This window comes from Capsicum annuum, unplaced genomic scaffold, assembly GCF_002878395.1.
Source record: "Capsicum annuum cultivar UCD-10X-F1 unplaced genomic scaffold, UCD10Xv1.1 ctg76211, whole genome shotgun sequence".
Classification (NCBI taxonomy): domain Eukaryota; kingdom Viridiplantae; phylum Streptophyta; class Magnoliopsida; order Solanales; family Solanaceae; genus Capsicum; species Capsicum annuum.
Genome location: NW_025886490.1, coordinates 1 through 18,404, shown reverse-complemented (window position 1 = coordinate 18,404; position 18,404 = coordinate 1). Strand labels below are relative to the sequence as shown.

The 18,404-nt window shown below is 36.0% G+C and overlaps 2 protein-coding genes across 5 annotated transcripts; one reads left to right on the top strand and one right to left on the bottom strand.

The window, feature by feature from the left end:
• The first annotated feature begins 898 nt into the window (after positions 1–898).
• On the top strand, positions 899–6,429 carry LOC107867344 (GATA transcription factor 19). Of its 4 annotated transcripts, XM_047405220.1 has the most exons (9): positions 899–1,534; positions 3,416–3,496; positions 3,569–3,699; positions 4,210–4,323; positions 4,436–4,550; positions 4,863–4,922; positions 5,270–5,338; positions 5,991–6,055; positions 6,132–6,429. In XM_047405220.1, coding segments are annotated over exons 1-9 (927 nt in total). In that variant the 5' UTR covers positions 899–1,243; the 3' UTR covers positions 6,133–6,429. The 4 variants fall into 4 exon arrangements, 2 of the variants coding, with proteins under 2 accessions (XP_047261176.1, XP_047261177.1); XR_007051280.1 differs by lacking the exons at positions 5,991–6,055; positions 6,132–6,429 and adding an exon at positions 5,078–5,159 and having other exon boundaries at positions 942–1,534; positions 5,270–5,337; XR_007051279.1 differs by lacking the exons at positions 5,991–6,055; positions 6,132–6,429 and adding an exon at positions 5,078–5,159 and having other exon boundaries at positions 942–1,534; positions 4,863–4,952; positions 5,270–5,337.
• Positions 6,430–7,894: 1,465 nt separating this feature from the next.
• On the bottom strand, positions 7,895–17,856 carry LOC107867345 (protein SABRE; the record flags this gene model as incomplete). Its single annotated transcript, XM_047405219.1, is given in 13 exon segments — positions 7,895–8,509; positions 8,820–9,195; positions 9,363–9,530; positions 9,620–9,961; positions 10,160–10,342; positions 10,435–10,536; positions 10,776–10,848; positions 11,335–11,474; positions 12,424–12,648; positions 14,479–14,728; positions 14,920–15,038; positions 15,202–15,555; positions 17,756–17,856. Coding segments are annotated over 13 exon segments (2,543 nt in total), but the record flags the coding sequence as incomplete, so codon positions are not given.
• Between the last annotated feature and the right edge of the window lie 548 nt (positions 17,857–18,404).

Genomic DNA, 18,404 nt, shown 5'->3' with positions numbered 1-18,404 from the left:
TCCGCAATAGACAAAATTATCTTTTCACCTTTTAGTTTCAAATGGTTGATGAATCCTTATTTTTGCGTTTGTCATATAGTACCTCTTTCCATTGTTGTCACAGGCTAAGAGAGACGCATAAATTTGAACCATATATGTGTTACAATTATTTTTCTTTTCTTTTATATTTAAATCTTTTTCTTATTTTTAAAGTCAAATATTTACAAAATCATTTATTATATTCTTATTACGTACTTTAAACTTTTAAAAATCCGACACTTCTTGAATTTTCTTATTCTAATAGTTTTAAATTTATTTCTAGATTTTTCAAATTTTCTTAAAATCAAATTTAGTTAATTTAAAATTCTTAAACTAATAGAAAAAATATCTATTGTCATTAATTTTGTTGACTTGTTACAAGAAAACTTTTTTACCATAAATATATTTAATTAATTTTCAACTCTTAAATTAAAAAAAAAATATTGAAATTCTGATGACTTCTTATAAGAAACAGTTTTAGCATAAATATACTTAATTAGTTTTTAATTCTTAAATATTAGGAAAAAATAGTGAAAAGATGATTTTTTCTAAATAAAAATACTTTTAATGAAGGGTAAAAAGTTTAAACAACATTTCTAAGATTTTCATTTTTTTAATATTCCCTTCGTTTAAAAAAGAATCACCTACTTTCCTTTTTAGTCCGTTTAGAAAAGAATGATCCCTTTTCCTTTTTAGCAATACTTTAATTTTAACTTTACACATATCATGTTTAGGAACATAAGATTAAAGAATATTTTGGTATATTTGACACAATTTTAATTTAAACCACAAGATTTAAAAGTTTAAAAGTCTTCTTTGTGTCACGTTAAACTAGATCATTCTTTTTTAAACAAAAAAAATATTTAATATATAATATATTATAAAGACTTTCCATAATCTTCTGATTACTCCAAAACTCTCCTTGTGCCAAATAATTTGACGGAAATTAAACACCAAGGGCAGAATCTGTAAATTTTACCATTTTGAGGGTGTTTTTAGCTAAAAGCACCTGATCACAAAAATCCTCTGCTATCATGAAATTCCAACGAAAAGAGAAATTCATCGTGATTTTTTGAAGCATTAAATTTTCGATTTAATGGCATGTATGTATAGATAAAGATTAAGGTATGGTTGCATATAATAAACTCTCCAAATCTCGCTCTTAGCGGAAGCTTTATGCGCCGGCTGCCTTTCCTATATATATATAGATATAGATAAGAGTATCATGATACCGGAAAATCCACGGCCACTGCAAGCGCGTCCATACGAGGATCACATGCACGCGCCGCTGCAGTCGGAGGATGATGATGAAGACGGTGGCGCGTATGAGGATGATGGAGATGAAGAGACTATGGATGAAGCGGAGGATGTAAGTATGAAGGTATTGAATCAGCGTCAATATGGAGGAAGAGGAGGAGGAGGAGGAGGAGGAGTTGTGCAAGTTTGTAGAAGTAGTGAGCTTACTCTTGCTTTTGAAGGTGAAGTCTATGTTTTCCCTGCTGTTACTCCTGATAAGGTAATAGTATTTTTTCTATTTCTAGAAAGATACTTATTTAATTGCTTTTTCTATTTTCTATTTGTATCTACTCTTCGTTCATTTGCGAGAGTCAAACACAAAAGATGTAATTTTTTCATCGTATTAATATGACAAGGATTACAACTTATACTATAGTATAATTCGTATACAATTTGAATATCTAAATTTAAAATACTAAATTAATCTAATTTTAAAGGGGAGCCTTGGAGTAAATGGTAAAGTTGTTGTCATGTGACCAGTAGGTCACGGGTCTAAGCCTTGAAAACAGTCTCTGACAGAAATGAAAGGTAAGGCTGCGTACAATAATACACCCTTGTGGTGGGGTCCTTCTTCCCCGGACCTTGCGCATAGCGGAGCTTCACCGGGCTGCCCTTTTTACTAAATTAATCTAATTTAATTTAGTTTCGAAGATTAGTAAAATTGACTCTTGTGAAACAAATGTGATATAAAAGTAAATGGAGGGTGTACAATACATTGTTGTGTGCAAATGTAATATACTCTTAGCTACTGGCATGATGATAATTTTATACTCCCTCCGTTATAATTTGTTGCGATTTGTTTGTATAGTTCTGCCTTGACATGTAATTTAAAAAGATAGAGAAGCTTTTGAATTTTATGGTCTTAAATCAAAAGATATGAACTAAAATGTCCTTTGATCTCGAGGTGTTAAACATGTCCTATGGAAAGTAAAATAAAGAGATGTCAAAAAGAAAACTTTCTTTTTGAAATAGAAGAAAAAGGAAAATAATACAAACAAATTGAACGGAGGGAATATATTTTGTGCTCAATGAATGTTGTGATTGTTGTGGTACTGCATTTTATTGAAGTCAGATTGAAGAATGATTTGAGACAATTTTTTTGATCTGTATGTCTGATTTAATATTTTTGGATGATTTTGGTGTCTGACTTGCACGTACCTACCTTGACTAATCACGAAACAGGTTATTACATTCCATGAGCACAACTTTTGCTTGAAGTGTCTTATCTTGGATTCAAACCTTGGATCTTGTGACTTGTATGCCTCAACATCAGCCAGCCCCTTCAGGACACATTTATGTCTTGTTTCCTTTAAGAGCATATCTTGTCCTTAATTCTCTACTTTATTCTTGCATTGTTTTTTTAAGGCACTTGAGGCAACAACAACAACAACAAACACCGTGTATTCCCACATAATGGGGTCTGGGGAGGGTAAAATGTACGCAGTCCATACCACTACCTCCGGAGAAGTAGAGAGGCTTTTCTGATAGATTAAGGCACATGAGGCATCTGAGTTAATTGTTACTTGGTCATTTTTGCTCTTTCAGTTCTGATTCTCTGCTGCAAGAGTCTTCTTTGTTCAGTCTGTCTCTTGAAAGTGACTAGTTTTCCATCCTCATAGTCCGTTGGCCCTTGACCGTATAACTAAGGAATGGCATCATTTATAGAAATGGCATCTAGCTAGCTCTACACTCTACATCCTAGAATCAATTTGGATATAGTAACTTGGCTGAGAATTTCCTTCTACTGTGCCCATTTACTAGGTATTACTCCAAAAAGATTTCTTGAGAATATAGTTGGAAATTTTCTGTGTCGATGCACCTTCTTTCCCGCTATATAAAGTTATAAACAGCTGCTTCCTGTGATACACCTTTACTCACCTTCTCAGATTCTGTAGAATAAATCAGAAATAACCGCGAAATCTTAGTTTTCATTTTTATAATGGTGCTTCTCATCCAGGAAGCATGTTTAGTGAAATATGATGCCGTTCTTTTTCTGTATTTGGACAGAGTTGTTACTGTTGTTGTCAATCATGTGTGTTGTTGCAATATGATATGCAAAACTCTGGAAATTGACTCTGGTTTATCCTTTGGTAAAAAACAGGTGCAAGCAGTGCTCTTACTATTGGGGGGATGTGACATTCCTACTGCTGTGCCCACTGTTGAACTTCCATTCGACAAGAAGGTATTCTATACTAATGCTGTAACTCGCACTACATAGTTTGATAATACTCTTGATGACCAGTATTATTTTTAGGTTGAGGATTTGCCAAAGCAAGCTAATCCTTCGAGAAGATTTGCCTCCTTGGTTAGGTTCCGTGAGAAGCGAAAGGAGAGATGTTTTGACAAGAAAATTAGATATAGTGTCAGGAAAGAGGTTGCTCAAAGGTAAAATGATTTGCCTTGTTTCATTTTTGGTTTAATGTCATGTCATCATCTAAATGCTGATCTTTTCTCTTACGTTAAGGATCCTTCCTGTTTCATTGGTTTTTCATGCAAGGATTTTGCTTATATTAGATGGTAGTATTCATTCAAAATGAAAATGAAATGGACACTAATTTTGATTGGAACCGGTTATTAGTTTTCGTAAAAGAAGAAATATGGACTTGGTCGGTTTGTTTTGTAAAAGTAGGATTTCAAGAACTTATCCTGAAACTGTATGTCTAAGAGAAAACCAGAGTCTGATTTCGATTTAATCATGTTCTGAAGGACTATGCGTCTATTTTCTTATCACCAAAAAAAGAACTTCTGGCAATTTGCTTTTTTTCTTTCTTTTTTTGTGGAGGAAAAACTTCTGGCAAAATTTGGAGCAACTTTATTTTCTAATTTAACTCGAGGCAATTTCAGATATGGATATGTAGGTTTTGAGTAATGAACTTACTTGACAATGTATATTAGGATGCATAGGAAGAATGGTCAATTTGCATCTTTGAAATCAAGTTCTGGATCTTCTAGCTGTGATTCAGCGAAGAGTAGCCTTGAAGGAGATGGCACACAGCAATCTGGCACTGTGTGAGTTTACATTTTTTTCTCATTTTTAGTGCTTTCAACCTCTAGTAACTGCAACTGCTAACTGCTAAAGACCAATCTTTTTTCCTGCTTGATCTCTTTTTTGGATTACTAGTCTTGGAAAGTGTCACCATTGTGGGGTGAGTGAAAATTGTACGCCAGCGATGCGTCGTGGGCCAGATGGACCAAGAACACTCTGCAATGCATGTGGACTTAAGTGGGCAAACAAGGTATGCAAGACAACCTTTTCTTTTTCAGTGTTTTAGTTGTCATGAAGTTTCATGATCCTTTGGTTCTTCACGTGACACGGCATTCTGTATTCTATTCTTCTTTCTCCCTCTCCGCCTCTTCTTGATACTCCTCTTGGTGTTTTAATTGTTTTCTCTCTGAAGTTGCAGCAATCTCCAAATAGATTTGTCTTTCCTAAATCATGTCAGCTGATTTGTACATTCTATTTCTTTTAACCAATATTTATACATTCTATTTTCTTGGACTTAATATTCTTTAAAGCTTTTAATGGACCCGTGTCGTTGAATGTATAGGGAACATTGAGAGATCTAAGCAAGGCAGCGAGGAAAATTTCTGTTGAACCAAATGAACTGGTATGTTTCATCAGCAGGAATGAGAAATATGTTAGTGGTCTAAAGAACTTAACCCTCTATGCTTTATATTATCTTGTTATTCGGCTTTATACATTCTATTTCTACTTCACCAAAAAGGACCTCCTAAAAATTTTCAACTTACTCATCCATCTTAGTGTTCGTGATAATGAGAAGATCAAAGTTTTGCATTGTCCACCGGGGAAGACATCCATGGATGTCACACATCCATTTTTGAAGGTGGAAACTTCTTCAATTGCCAGGATGAACATATATGGAAGCACTTCGTAACACAATACTCCACCAAATATGACCTTAATCATCTCTCAGGCATCTTATGTTGCATGCAGGGAACTCCTGACAACCCCGTTAAGGCATCTGCTGAAGGATCTCTTGATCATAGTGCTGATGTGGAAAAGGTATGCTTTGATTTTGTAGGACTCTGTATCTATGATTAAATATTTCCTCATATGTTATAGTGTACCACACTTGTCAATAGCAAAGATCAAATGCTTCCTCATAGGTTATATTGTATTTCACATGAAATGAAGTAAAACTAACATATAATGGTTAAATGACAGGGTGAACGAGAAAGAATGAAAACTGTGCACTAACAAGAACTTAACAAGTTTGTTTCGTTCTAATTCCGTTGAGCCAAATGCAATAAAATCAGGACATTTTAGCACTGATATTTTCATTGTTCTTGTATGTTTTCACCAAATTGTCCAACTGATTTGAAGTTATCACCATTTGGTTTAAATCTCTATCCTTCCAGTCCAAATGGTCTCTATTGAAACTGAGGATCCCAGCATGAATATTTGAATTGCAATAGGAAGTTTATTTTTTTAATTTTTTACCTTACGGTACTTTTACTGTTTTGGTTAAGAATCTATTCGGCTCTGGTAGCAATCTTGCAAATGAGATACCTGTAGGTATCATTAGTTCTGAGCAAGTGAGATTTTTCACTATTGCACTGTTTTATTTATACTCTTCTCCTTAATATTATTCATGAGAAACTATTTGATTCTCTTTAGTCCAAAAGATGACTTTACATCTGCAAAATGTCTGCAGAAAACTATAGTTGATTTTGGAAATGCTTCCAAAACGGAGCTCGACATTCCTACAAAATTTGATTAGTAAGTTTTGATCCTTAAAGACACCGTTAGCTGACTAGAGTACCTTTGGCTAGCTAACATTTTATACCCTGCACAGGTTGACTGCCTGTAAATTGTTGTAACATACCCGATTGATTCCGGAGAGACACTGCTATTTCAAGCTGTCCCTCTTCAAATTTGGAATGGCTGTTGTTGATGCGACAGTAAGCTTTGATGCCTGTAAATGAGAAGTAAAGATTATTGGTGCCTAACCAACCCATACGAAGTGTGATTGATCGCATCCTGTACATAGCGAGCTAGTCGAATTCTACACCTTTTTTGTTGTATATATGATGGTTTTACTGTGTGTATACTTTTAACAGCTTGCTTATACTGATAAGGTGTCTTTGATTTTCCGACTTGTTTGTGGATGAGAATGCTTTTCCAGTTCTTGCCTTTTCTTATTCTGGAACAACTTGCAGGCATCTCTCGCAGTGTCTAAGCAGGTGTTCAGCAAATACTAATCAATTGGAATGTTATATATAACAACCAAGGGTTATTTGAGTTAAATCATCAAATTTATGAAAATAAACACTTTTTCTTTTGGGACAATAAAGTCACTCAAATGAGATAGGAAGAAGGCAGTCAAAACTATTTAATATTAATGCTGAATTTTGTATAGTTATATCAATTGATTAAATGTTCAATTACCAATGTTGAATTTCATGCATGTATTATCACAAAAAGATTCAAAAGTTACTTTAGTGAGCTATCCATTAAGGAGTTGATCCCCATCTTGCACTTAGATGCCCTTTTTATCTCTTCAATTCACCTTGAGGTTCTATCTTAAATTAAATTCCTAATTAACTTGCTTTTATATTCATCCTCTAGCTTGGTATAATAAAATATTACAGCGCAAGTATTTAATTGATAAGAGTAAAATAGACGGGCATTTCGGCAATTGGATAAATATTTTTCAATTCAACAATGTTGCTTTTATATTCATCCTCTAGCTTGGTATAATAAAATATTACAGCGCAAGTATTTAATTGATAAGAGTAAAATAGACGGGCATTTCGGCAATTGGATAAATATTTTTCAATTCAACAATGTTGCATCAATTGAAAACGTGCTATTTTACATAATTCGTCTTATAGTTATAATTATGTTTTGTTTTTTAGGTGATGCAAGGAATTGGTCTACTGATTTATCCTTTTTAAAAGGGAGCTTATATGGTGTGGTAGCTTTATTATGTAATCAACAATTCAAGATCCATATACCTATTCAAAAGAATGATATAGAGAGGGAGAGAGAGAGATACCCAGAGCCCACTCGTGAGATTTCCCTGTATCAGTATATACACAGAAATATTTTCTTTTACAGAGGTGATTAATATTCCAGTTTGGGCTCCTTCATTAATGACCTCTTTATGATAAAATTGAAAAATAATGAAAAACCCAAGTGGAGAAATTGAGAGAAATATTTTCTTTTACAGAGTTCATTAATTTCAACCGGATAGAAACTTAACAATAGAAGAAAATCAGGCCACAGAATTACAAAGAAAACGAAATCTGTTTGCCCGTAACTGTAATATATAACAAAAAGAGAAGTATCTATAAGAAGCAGATAAAGAAACTGTTATACAGATAAGAGCTACAACGAAACAGAAGCAGGTGGTGAAGGCATGACATGCGTTCATCATTTTCTCCCAATTGACAAGTGTGGTCTTTAACATGTGTTTTGTTTAAATAATAGTTAACGGCTTGTATTAACATTATTTTCTTTTGACTCCACATGAATCAATACATCAGAAGACTGTTAATAATAGAAGCAAAGCACAGGGCAGAGTAGAAGTCATGCACTATTTCTTTGCTTTAGTGATGAGACTGAAGAGTTGGGACTTTCATTTCCATTTGATCTCCACGGTTACAATGCATTCTATTCTGTCTACTGTACATATAGTAGCAACTATAAACCTTTTCTCTCTTGCTAAAGATCGGTATTTAGTTACAAAACTTATGGACTCTTACAAGTCCTAATGTCGTTTGTGTTGGGTGATACAATAAATACAGGGTTAAAGAAGAAACGAATCGACTGCAACAAAAGGGACTCACCTTTTCTTGGTTTCCAGGATGAGTCCAGAGCTCTAGGAAGGCAATGAAATGTTATTAATTGTAGACTTCTTTCCGCATGTTCTCGCAATTCTCACCTGTCCTTATTTTGGACAACAAGTGAGCATCTCTTACTGTCCAAGTAGGAGACAGGGATGTCACCAAATCCTAATCAATTGGAATTGATATCTAGCAGACTGTTGTATATAACCAAGGATTGCTCCAGTCCACTTTGGATCCCATAAAACACATCCTTTCAATGTCTTCAGGCTCATTTACTCATGGAAATCCTCATAAGGCGAAGATTCACTTGATGAATCACTTTCAAATGGGGTGGTCTCTCTTGGCGACGAAGGAAGTGATTCTCTTTGTTGAGAAGATAAACCTGGAAAGGTACTGTGTCAGTAACAAACTTTCAATAGATACCCAATTCAGATCCAAAATCAGCATTGCTTAAAAAGTAAAGAATCACACTGTTAGCCCAAACTAGGACAAAAGCCAAGATGTAATATCAATTGTGACTAAGCAACCTAGACATCATAAAATTCTGGGCATAATGAACAAACTACTAATGCTGGGTTCTACTGGTCAACAGAGAACGTAGAATGGCTTCCGATATCGGTTCTTCTCAAGGGAAAGTAATAGGACTCTAAGAGAGAACAGGATACTTTCAACATGGAAAAAGCTCCACCAACCTTTTGGTCCTCTTGAACGGAACTTCTTTGTATGCCGTCTAATCAGCTTTTTGGCTTTTGTTATGGTTAGTTGTCTGGCAAAAGGAGAGAACTCTGCCTCACTTTCACTCCAGTCACCAGTTATCTCATTTTCTGCTTCACCCCTCATTGTCCGAAGCACAAACGCCTTGGCCTTCAGACGCTGTGAATTGAAAAGGCCTTTTATAGAGGTGACAAAACCATCACCTGCACCCTCAGCGGGACGCTTAGCCCAGGATAAAGGATTCTGTTCGGATTTTCCAGCTGAACCACCATCACTATCACTGAGATTAAGATCAATATCGGGGACACCAGCAGCACAAGCTTCCTTTTGATTATGTAGTTTAAACTTCTTTCCCTGCATTGGTAGACAAGGACATGGTCACTGAAGTATTGGATACTCTTACGGTGGTTTATGATTCTGCCGATCTTAATACAGCAAAGGAAAATGATATTTAATGTGATGAAATATCGAATAATTACAGATCATGAAACTTATATGAACATAATTTCAAAGGAATTAACCTGCATTCCTGTCACTGATTTTAGGACTCCCCAGATGATGTGCTTCTTAACTTTTGAGAATAGCCTCCGCCAGGTTCTAGTAAATTCAACACGATGGAATGTATCCATCAGCAATCTTAAATCACTCACAGCAAATCTTGATCCTTCATATGTGACAAGTAACTCAACCTAGCCCATGCATATTAAACATGTATTAGTTCCAAAACAGAAAAACTGACGAAACTACAATCAGTTATTAGCCCGAGTAATGGACTGACCTGACTAATCTTGATATTGTGAAACTCTCTCATTCTACGAGGCCTAGATTTTTTCTCATCCTGCGCCTTGCCCACCTTTTTTTCTTCATGAGAGGAGCGGCCAGATTTGATTAGTTTGGATTCTTTGGATTTGGTTCTGTTACCTTCATCTGGCTGCTCAACACCAGCAAAGGGCCCATTTGTTGAAGAAGCAGCACTTGAGGAGTGCATTTGCAGCATAAGTTCATCAGCAACAGATTCAGCAACATTTTCTTCCCATGTTCTATCAAAGGATGACGTTCGTCTTAGCTCAGGGGTTGAACCACAAACAATATTAGCTTTTAAGTTCTGCAACTTTGACCCCTGCAATATTCAGGCAAGTGAAATACATGCTTATAAAAAAAATATGGGAGAATGTAGATAAAGAAAATCAGATTAACCATAAATACTGAAAAATTTGCCAATCTGTTAGATAAACTTTACACCAAAAGGGATTACAAGTCACTCATCACCAATCTACCTAAGAAGCAACCTACAACCAACCCAGGATCAGAGACTCACTTGAGAGGAATCAGCAGAGGAGGAAAACTGATTTGCCAATGTAACTGGTAATGCAGAAGTGCTGGATTTGGCAGAGACCTGAGGATCTTTAGTTAGATGGCTACTTGACATTGGTGCTTCCTGCATTGATGAGCCTTTCCTTGTACGCCTGGAACCAGCAGTAGTGGAAAACTTCCAAACTTCCTGTAAACATTTAGCAACATTATCTTGTCAATTCTTCACCTGAGGAAAAACTTATTAGCAACGTATTTCTGATATATGGACATTAGACACACCTGCCGGCGCTGGGAGTCTTGTTCTTCTTCTGGAAAAAAGTACTCCCACATCATTCTATACATCGTCTCAGTCAAATGTATCTTTAAGGGGTAAATCTCCACCTATGCAACAGAGGAATCTAAACAGGTTATAGTATTATCTAAGAAACACCAAAATTTGAGAAAGGGTTAATCCAACACTAAACTGCCAGGAGAAAAGTTTGATATGTAATCAGTGTGAATAATGCAATGACCAACACACTGCTCAGAAGTGTAAAGTTCTAGACTATGACAAGTTAGCCTTGTTAAAATAAAAATAAAAGCAAAAGGCTTAAAATCCTTATCAAAAGACGCATTACTACCTGGAATAGTTCAAGAGGATAGTTTCCATCTTTTGGAGCCCCCTGCTTAGCATCTACCCGAAGCATCACTTTTCTGTAAACATGAAAAGTGAAACTATATGGGTCAGGATAATCAAGCAAATTGTGGTTTCAAGAAAAATTGCAACACCTAAAGGCCAAATATAACTAGTTAGCACCTTAATTCCCACCAACTAATCTGCAGTCGTTTGCACGTCGTCACCTTTCTCACTCTAATCTTATGCTTTACATATAAAACTACTAACCGATCTTGGGTGGTCATTGCTTCTCCCAGGATAACCTTATAGTCCTTGCATGTACTTCTTTCTCGTCTTCTTGCAAGGATAAAGCTTATTTGTCTATGGTTACCCCCACTCTCATAAGTTTTCTTTCCCACTCCGTAAAATGTGTCAGCTACCACTAAATCATAGGCTGAAGCAAATTCTAATATTGCCTTCCCTTTTTCGTTCCACCATGGCCCACCAACACATAGAAAATGGAAGCATATAACATGTAGATGTGCAACATACAGAGCAGGAAAAAAACTGAAATTTTTGCATACTTTCCCCATTCAGCAGGAGCATTCCATGCAGATAGAAGCATATCAGACTTGGCATTTGGTAAGCAGTTTCTCACAACAAAGTATTTAGTTGTGAATTTAGCAACCCCGACATCTTTGTAGTCACGGTCAAAATCATATATCTGCAAAATGGAACACCAGATTATATTCCCTTCCTTCCGATTCAAGTGATTCCAATTTTAAAAGTGATGAATTAATGTCTAAAAAAAAGTGTAGGAGCACTAAGGAGGATAACAGAAGTTCTAAAACAACGAAACAGTTTTTTTCTGGCTACAAGATAACTTATTAAACACCTCTGACGTGATACTTGCATTTCCTAAAAAAATGATACAGTTTCTGGTTGCAAGATAACTGTTTAAACACCTTAAGGATTGCATAAAAAAGGACGCGGTAAGTTTAACTGTCAGTGTCCTGTACTGAACTTTACTAAACTCACTGTACAAGATAAAACTGTAGAAAGAAGTTGGCACTATGGGTTATTGGAACTTGTTTCCATCTAAAATAACAACAACCAGCAACGCAATATCTGGCAAACCCTAAGTTTGGGCTTTGAATGATAACACTGAATTAGTGAGAGACAAAATTCATGGATTTACAGCTGATCAATTTCAGAGGGTTAAACCCTGCAACAAAAGTTCTCCAATGTAGGGAATATTACCTCATTGTTTTCAACTTTTAACCCCTCAAAATAAATGAAAATTTAGCTGCTGCTTACTCAAGTGTAATTGTGTAATTATGTAGACCTTTGAGTGCTAGCAGTTCGGATTCTTGTTTTCCTCTTTAATTTTCATCTCCTCTTTCTTTTTGTTGGAGAAACTATGGTGGTATAAGAATCATTATGAGATCACAATAAGACATGTTAGACAAAAAGCACTAACTCCAAACATTGCTAGACCTACAAGCCAGCAATACATGGATGTGTTACTTGTTCCCTGGGAGAATGCCAGGAATATTGCAGCTGGATAGTTTGATATATAATCCTACTGATAATGATTATCCTTCAACTAGTGTCACCATCATCAGAACTCTCTACAGGAAACCAAAAGCACTAAAGCCAATGTAGAGACTCACCATGTCATTTATCTCAGCTTCAGCAAATGATCTACCATCCACGAGCATGCTCCAAACCACTTTATTAATTTGCAAAGAGATGCGCATAGCACAAGAAGGACTTTTGTTCTTTTCTTTCTCCATCAATCGGAGTTGTGCAGCTTTCTGTAGAGCCACCCTGAGAGAAGCAGATGCCGCTTTTCTAGATTTTTGAGCATTTACTAGCTCTTTCTTCAGTCTTTGCACCTGCAGAGAGTTGATTTTTAAGCTTTCAACTTTATATACCTTCCATTCCTATTACGGTAATGACTGTATGTATTTCAAAGCATAACTCTTATAAATCTGTGAACTTCACAGGCTTCACTACCAAAGGACACCAGTTACCACATGCAAACCATAAGAAGCAGGTATGCTCGTCAAAATCTATGGGCAGTTGGATTGTATATTGGGGCGTATAGGATTTGGAACATGGAGTCTGAGCAGACATACCCAATTTTATTTAGGCTTAAACAAGTTAGGTTCAAGTGGGTATAAATAACTACTTAACCATTTTGAAGAATATCTTTTACCTTTGCGCCACCAAGAGTTCTATTTCACCAAAAACGGGACAGTAAAACTGTCAAAATTCTTTCCCATCTTTTCGTAATTACTTTCAAATTACACTGGTAACTGCAATCTCCAAAACAAAAGGAAAACAAGGGCACACATATTCAAATAGAGGTTCTCTATACACCATTTCAAGAAATTCCTTGACACAGCCACGGATTGGAATTTAAAACATAGACAACCCTCCAAAGCAAACAAAGGCTACATCCAGACGCTTTTCACCTGGAAATAATTGACGAGAATTATCAAAGAACTGAGAAGAAAATAATAGGCACGTGCCACTCAGCTATAACTTCTTGACGGCAACTTAACAGTAAGACAAAAAACAAGTGAAGAAAACCATGAAATCAAGGTATTTCTTGGGCGTATTACACGACCACATTTGCATCACTACAGTGCACAGGAACAAATTGCCTTACAATCTCCAAAGGGAAAAGAGAAATCTCAAAGCAGCCTGAAACTTGAATGGCGGAGGTGCAGCAAGCTTATCTCATGGCATAGTATTCACAAAAATTGGTAATTGAAACTGATTTGCTTATGATATATGGAAAAACTATGGATAAGAAAAGTCAAGAGGATCATGACAAGGCCTTGTATGGTATTTTCATTTATCGGAAGGTTTTCAGGATCCATCATTAGTGATATTCAACTCAGATAAAGCTTTTTCGCCTGTACGCAGACATTGGCCATGTGTAGTTTATTGGAAGTTGAACCAGTCAAGGCATATGGTTGGACTGGGTCATGATTGTGCTCATAAGTCGCCTCCCATATTACTTATTTAAGTCTGTGAAAAATGATAGTGCTCGGGATAAGAGGGAAATGTAAAACGTCTTGATTTAACTGGAAGAACATCGGAAATTTGGGAATCTGCTAGGATCACGGAGTGATGGGACTAAATTATTGCAAGAGAATTTGTGACCTCGTTTGCCTAATTATTGCAAGAAAATTTGTGACCTATTTTGCCTATTTTCACTGATGACATATGGAAAACAATGAGATGGGATCAGCCTAGAACAATATGTATTCAACTCTTCCTTTGGATCATCCGATTGACAAGTGTCCAGACCCAACAAAAAGGACATGATGTGAGAACCAGTAAAGGAGAACAATTAATGACCCCCTTATGGGCCCTAATGCCCAATAGATTCCATGTCACAGGACCTCAATTTTTCATCTTTGACTTAACCATGGACATGGATCTCAAACTATTGCCAAATTCAAAAACTTAGCTTTCCTTACAGAAGTCCAATGGCATCTTAACAGGCCATGGCATTAAATGATATTCCACAGTATAGTGGCAACTGTGCCTCACAGAAACAACTAGTAAGAGTGCATATCATAGGATAAGACTTGAGCAATCATTTCAGAATCAACTTGTCAAACAGGAAAAGGAATTATGCCATACTTCACATCTAAACAATCTTAAAGTGCTTCAGAAAGTTAAAGTGCTTCAGAAAGTTCTTGTCTTACCAATATGGACCTTCCACCACTAATAATCCAAAGGTCGTCTTCCTTTACCGAGTTCCTGTCGGCAGATGTATCATTATAAAGAGACAACTTCCTAATATCATCCTGGATCAACTTCTGCACTCTTTCCTTCTGTTCAAGGTTCACTCTTGCCAGTTCTACCTCTTCAACACCATCAGGTACAACTTCGTCAGCCTCCTCTTCAACATCTTCATCGTCACCTGCCGGATACGACAGACTAACTTTCCGAGGCCTGATTTAGGAATTTCAATTAATCCTCTCAAAGATATAAGATAAGATATGGAGATGCAACTCTCACATCCAAGTACAATAATAGAGGCTTCTGAGGAACAAAATGGGGATTAGACTGCACTTCTCAAAAATCACGTTAAACACTATAGGTTTAGCAAAGTAATGATTAAAGATCATAATAACAGTCCTTACTTTGGAAGCCGGGCAAATAGAAGATTGGTCAACACATCTAGCATAACTTGGAACTGGCGGGATGTCATTGTTGCTGTTATATTATGTGAATTGAATGAAAGCTCCTTCAAAGGCTTCACCTGTGACAACAGTATAACACTTCGTCATGATTGAGAATCAAGTGATGAGAACATAAGTCAACAAAAAAAATCAAGGGATGAAAAATATAATGTAACAAAGAACTGGTAAAATTGGTCGAATAGAGATATTTAGGTAATCACAAACTTTACAAACAGGGGATACCTTTAAGTCGGCTGTTCCACCTTTATGCCTAGTATAGCGGAAATACATATCACAAGGCATAAAAACTCTCTCCAGTAAAGCTCCAGTGCGCTTCACTTTCGGTGAGCTTCGAATTTTAGGAAGCCACTGCAGTCCAGCCCCTGGATCTACGTCAGTTGGGGCAACATGTGCCTGTACATGTTCTAACATCACAGAGTACTCCATGCGATTCCATGTCATTTCAGGTTGAGATTCACGAATTTGAACATTTCCTCCACCTAGAGCTTGTTTAATCACTTCATAGCCAATGGAAAGAACTGAATGGAATGAGCGAGCCAAAACACGGCCACTCACAGCCGCTAACAGAAATCTACCCTGTTAAAACAAAAGGTGCCAATTGCATTAGCATCAGCGAAAAACTAAAGTATTGCAATAGAGTTTATATATTTGGTTTTCCCCTTTCTTTATTTAGAGTCATAAATTTGGGAAACACTTTCAATTGGGCATGGCTAAGAAATTAGAGGCACTTAGTCTTACACGAGTAGGGTACTTCTAAGACCTTCAAGCAGTCAATGCTGCAGGATAAAAAAAACTTAAGAGGCACTTGGTAAACATGATGTGATCATGAGCATATTGTTCACCAAGTGTTGTCATCATTATCCATTAGTTGGAAATGAAAGAAACATATGGAAAATATAGTCCTATATCTTGGTTATCAAAGAAATAATGGTCTTATATCTTCCGTTAAATATAGAGTTATCAGTCTTTGAGAGTTCCAACTAGTTGAGAACTTGCTGTCACAGCAATAGTCGTTCATTTGGAGAATTGATGAATAACAACAAATATATTCATTTGGTAGTAAAATCCTACTCCATTTCTGTCTTCCCCCTCTTCTCTCTTACTCTTGTCTTGTTCTTCTTAACTCTCTTTATTCTTCTCTTCTTTCTCCCCACTTTTCTTCTTTCTTTTTTCCCTCTTATTTATTTTCACTGCCTTTCTGCTTCTCCTTTACTGGTGCCGTGTAATAACATTGTGCACTCTTTAACCAGTAATATCCCACAATATTGAAATCCCTAAGAGTTTTTTCATGAAAATAGTGTCCTCTTCTGGTGAATCGCATTTTGGAAAGTTCTCTCCTTTTTCTTAATTAGAAGAAGCAGATTTTTCAAAAACCTTAGGCATGAAATGCATCTCACATATTCCCTCTCGAACAGATTCAAATTGATCAAAATTTCATCACATTCTACGAGGGTCTAGATCCATGCTTAAACTTAAATCAGCAAAATACTGAAACTGTAAGCATAATAGCAATGTAACATTAGCAAGAGTTGCATCACCAGGAAATTTTCATCCAAAAAGTTAGTTGAAAACTACAAGATACATCTACCGCATGCAGAAAGATGAAAGAGGTGTCCATGTTAGTCCTGATCGAAACATGTTTCTCCAGACAAGGGACCTTGCAGCAGAATGCTAAAATAAGAGAGTCATGTTTCTTTTGGCGCATTTTGATTTTTTTATCCATGAAACAATGAAATTCCAAGAGATTGCGCCAAGAGAAGTAAATCTAAAGGTGTCCATGTTAGTCCTGATCGAAACATGTTTCTGCAGACAAGGGACCATGCAGCAGAATGCTCAAATAAGAGAGTCATGTTTCTTTTGGCGCATTTTGATTTTTTTTATCCATGAAACAATATCCAGAAATTCCAAGAGATTGCGCCAAGAGAAGGAAATCTAACTTTCAACAAGAGCATCCAGTCAAACATGCTCACAAGACACAATTTTACGTAAGTGTACAAATTGTACCCCTCACAAGAAAAAGTGTGCACAACCTGCATTATTGCAACCTAAGCCCAATAAATCAAATCTTCTGATTGCATGTATACAAGCTCTTGCAGTAAAGTAGTACTCAACGAGCATATGGTACTCTTAATCTATACTTTATGTGTAAAACCTTGACATTATTTTACATAACAAATAAGACATCCTAATAACAGTGCAACTCTTACAGGACGTTTTAAAGATAAAGTACCAAAAATTAACCAAGTTGTACTGATATCAAAGACAAAGCAAGATGATTAGAACAGTTCAAAAAGATCAATTTTGGTTAAAGTTTTAAACACAACGATGTGATCGGAAAAATGGTATAGTATGATTTCTTAAAATAACCGCCCGAACTGAACCATCCTCACCCCCATTATGGATCATCATTGTCACTTCATTTAAACTCATCTCAGACCAACAATATTATACAAAATAAAAGTAAAAAATACTATATAGACCTAAATACACGTACCAAGATGACTAAAATAAAATCCCAACTAATTGATATCGCCTATATAGATCTTCTTCTTCCACTGCATCCTATTTTTTTGCTAGGTCTACAGTCTGCATATATTCAAAGAGATTGTAGGTCATCTGCGACAACTTTCCTCCATGTGATTTTAGGTTTTGGAATGAAGCAAAAAAAAAAAAAATTGTTTAGCTAGAAGCTAACAACGTGGTAAGCTGTGACCCATAACCCATCCAATTAGTTAATACTGCTATGAGATCAAATGTTAGCAGATAATTAACTTACATTTGCATCTTCTGAGTGAAGATTGAATTGTGGTTCAATGACATTGACCATGAAATGGCGAGTGCCCTCCCCATCAGTGTCTTCAATGTCAGCAAGCTTAGCTGGTAATAGACAAAAAGAGAAAGGATAATTGCAACAACGAACATCTTGCAGTGAGGAGTTCAAATATTGAGAAGGACAACAATGATTATGACCCATATCTTAATTATCATACAAACATTTCTATCGTGCAAATGCAGCCATATCAAGCTGCAACAAATAATTGATTATCAAAAAAAAGGCTAACCCATACGGTAGATTGGATGTGCCAAAGATTTGAACTGGAAAATATTGGTTTCCACAGCTTAGGCAATAAAATATTAGATCAGAAATTAAAACTACTACTCTCTTCAGTCCATATTAAGTGGTGTTTTTACCTTTTCATTTAGGTTCAATATAAGTGGTGTTCACACAATCAAGAAGGTATTTATTGTTTTCTTCCAAATTTATCCCTATTTAGATAAATAGGTTTTATGTAACCAAGAAACTATATTAAATAGGTAATATATTTAATTAAGGGTAAGTTGGTAAAAACACTTCTTACTTTCTAGGAGTGAGTAGATTTCTTATGGGGTATGCCCAAGCTAAAAGCACCACTTACTGTGGACTG

Excerpts from the sequence above, each read along its gene's own strand:
- LOC107867344 (XM_047405220.1), top strand. The coding sequence starts at position 1,244 with ATGATACCGGAAAATCCACGGCCACTGCAAGCGCGTCCATACGAGGAT. Across the intron at positions 3,497-3,568 it reads AACTTCCATTCGACAAGAAG|GTTGAGGATTTGCCAAAGCA; the intron begins GTATTCTATACT and ends TATTATTTTTAG. Across the intron at positions 4,551-4,862 it reads GACTTAAGTGGGCAAACAAG|GGAACATTGAGAGATCTAAG; the intron begins GTATGCAAGACA and ends TTGAATGTATAG.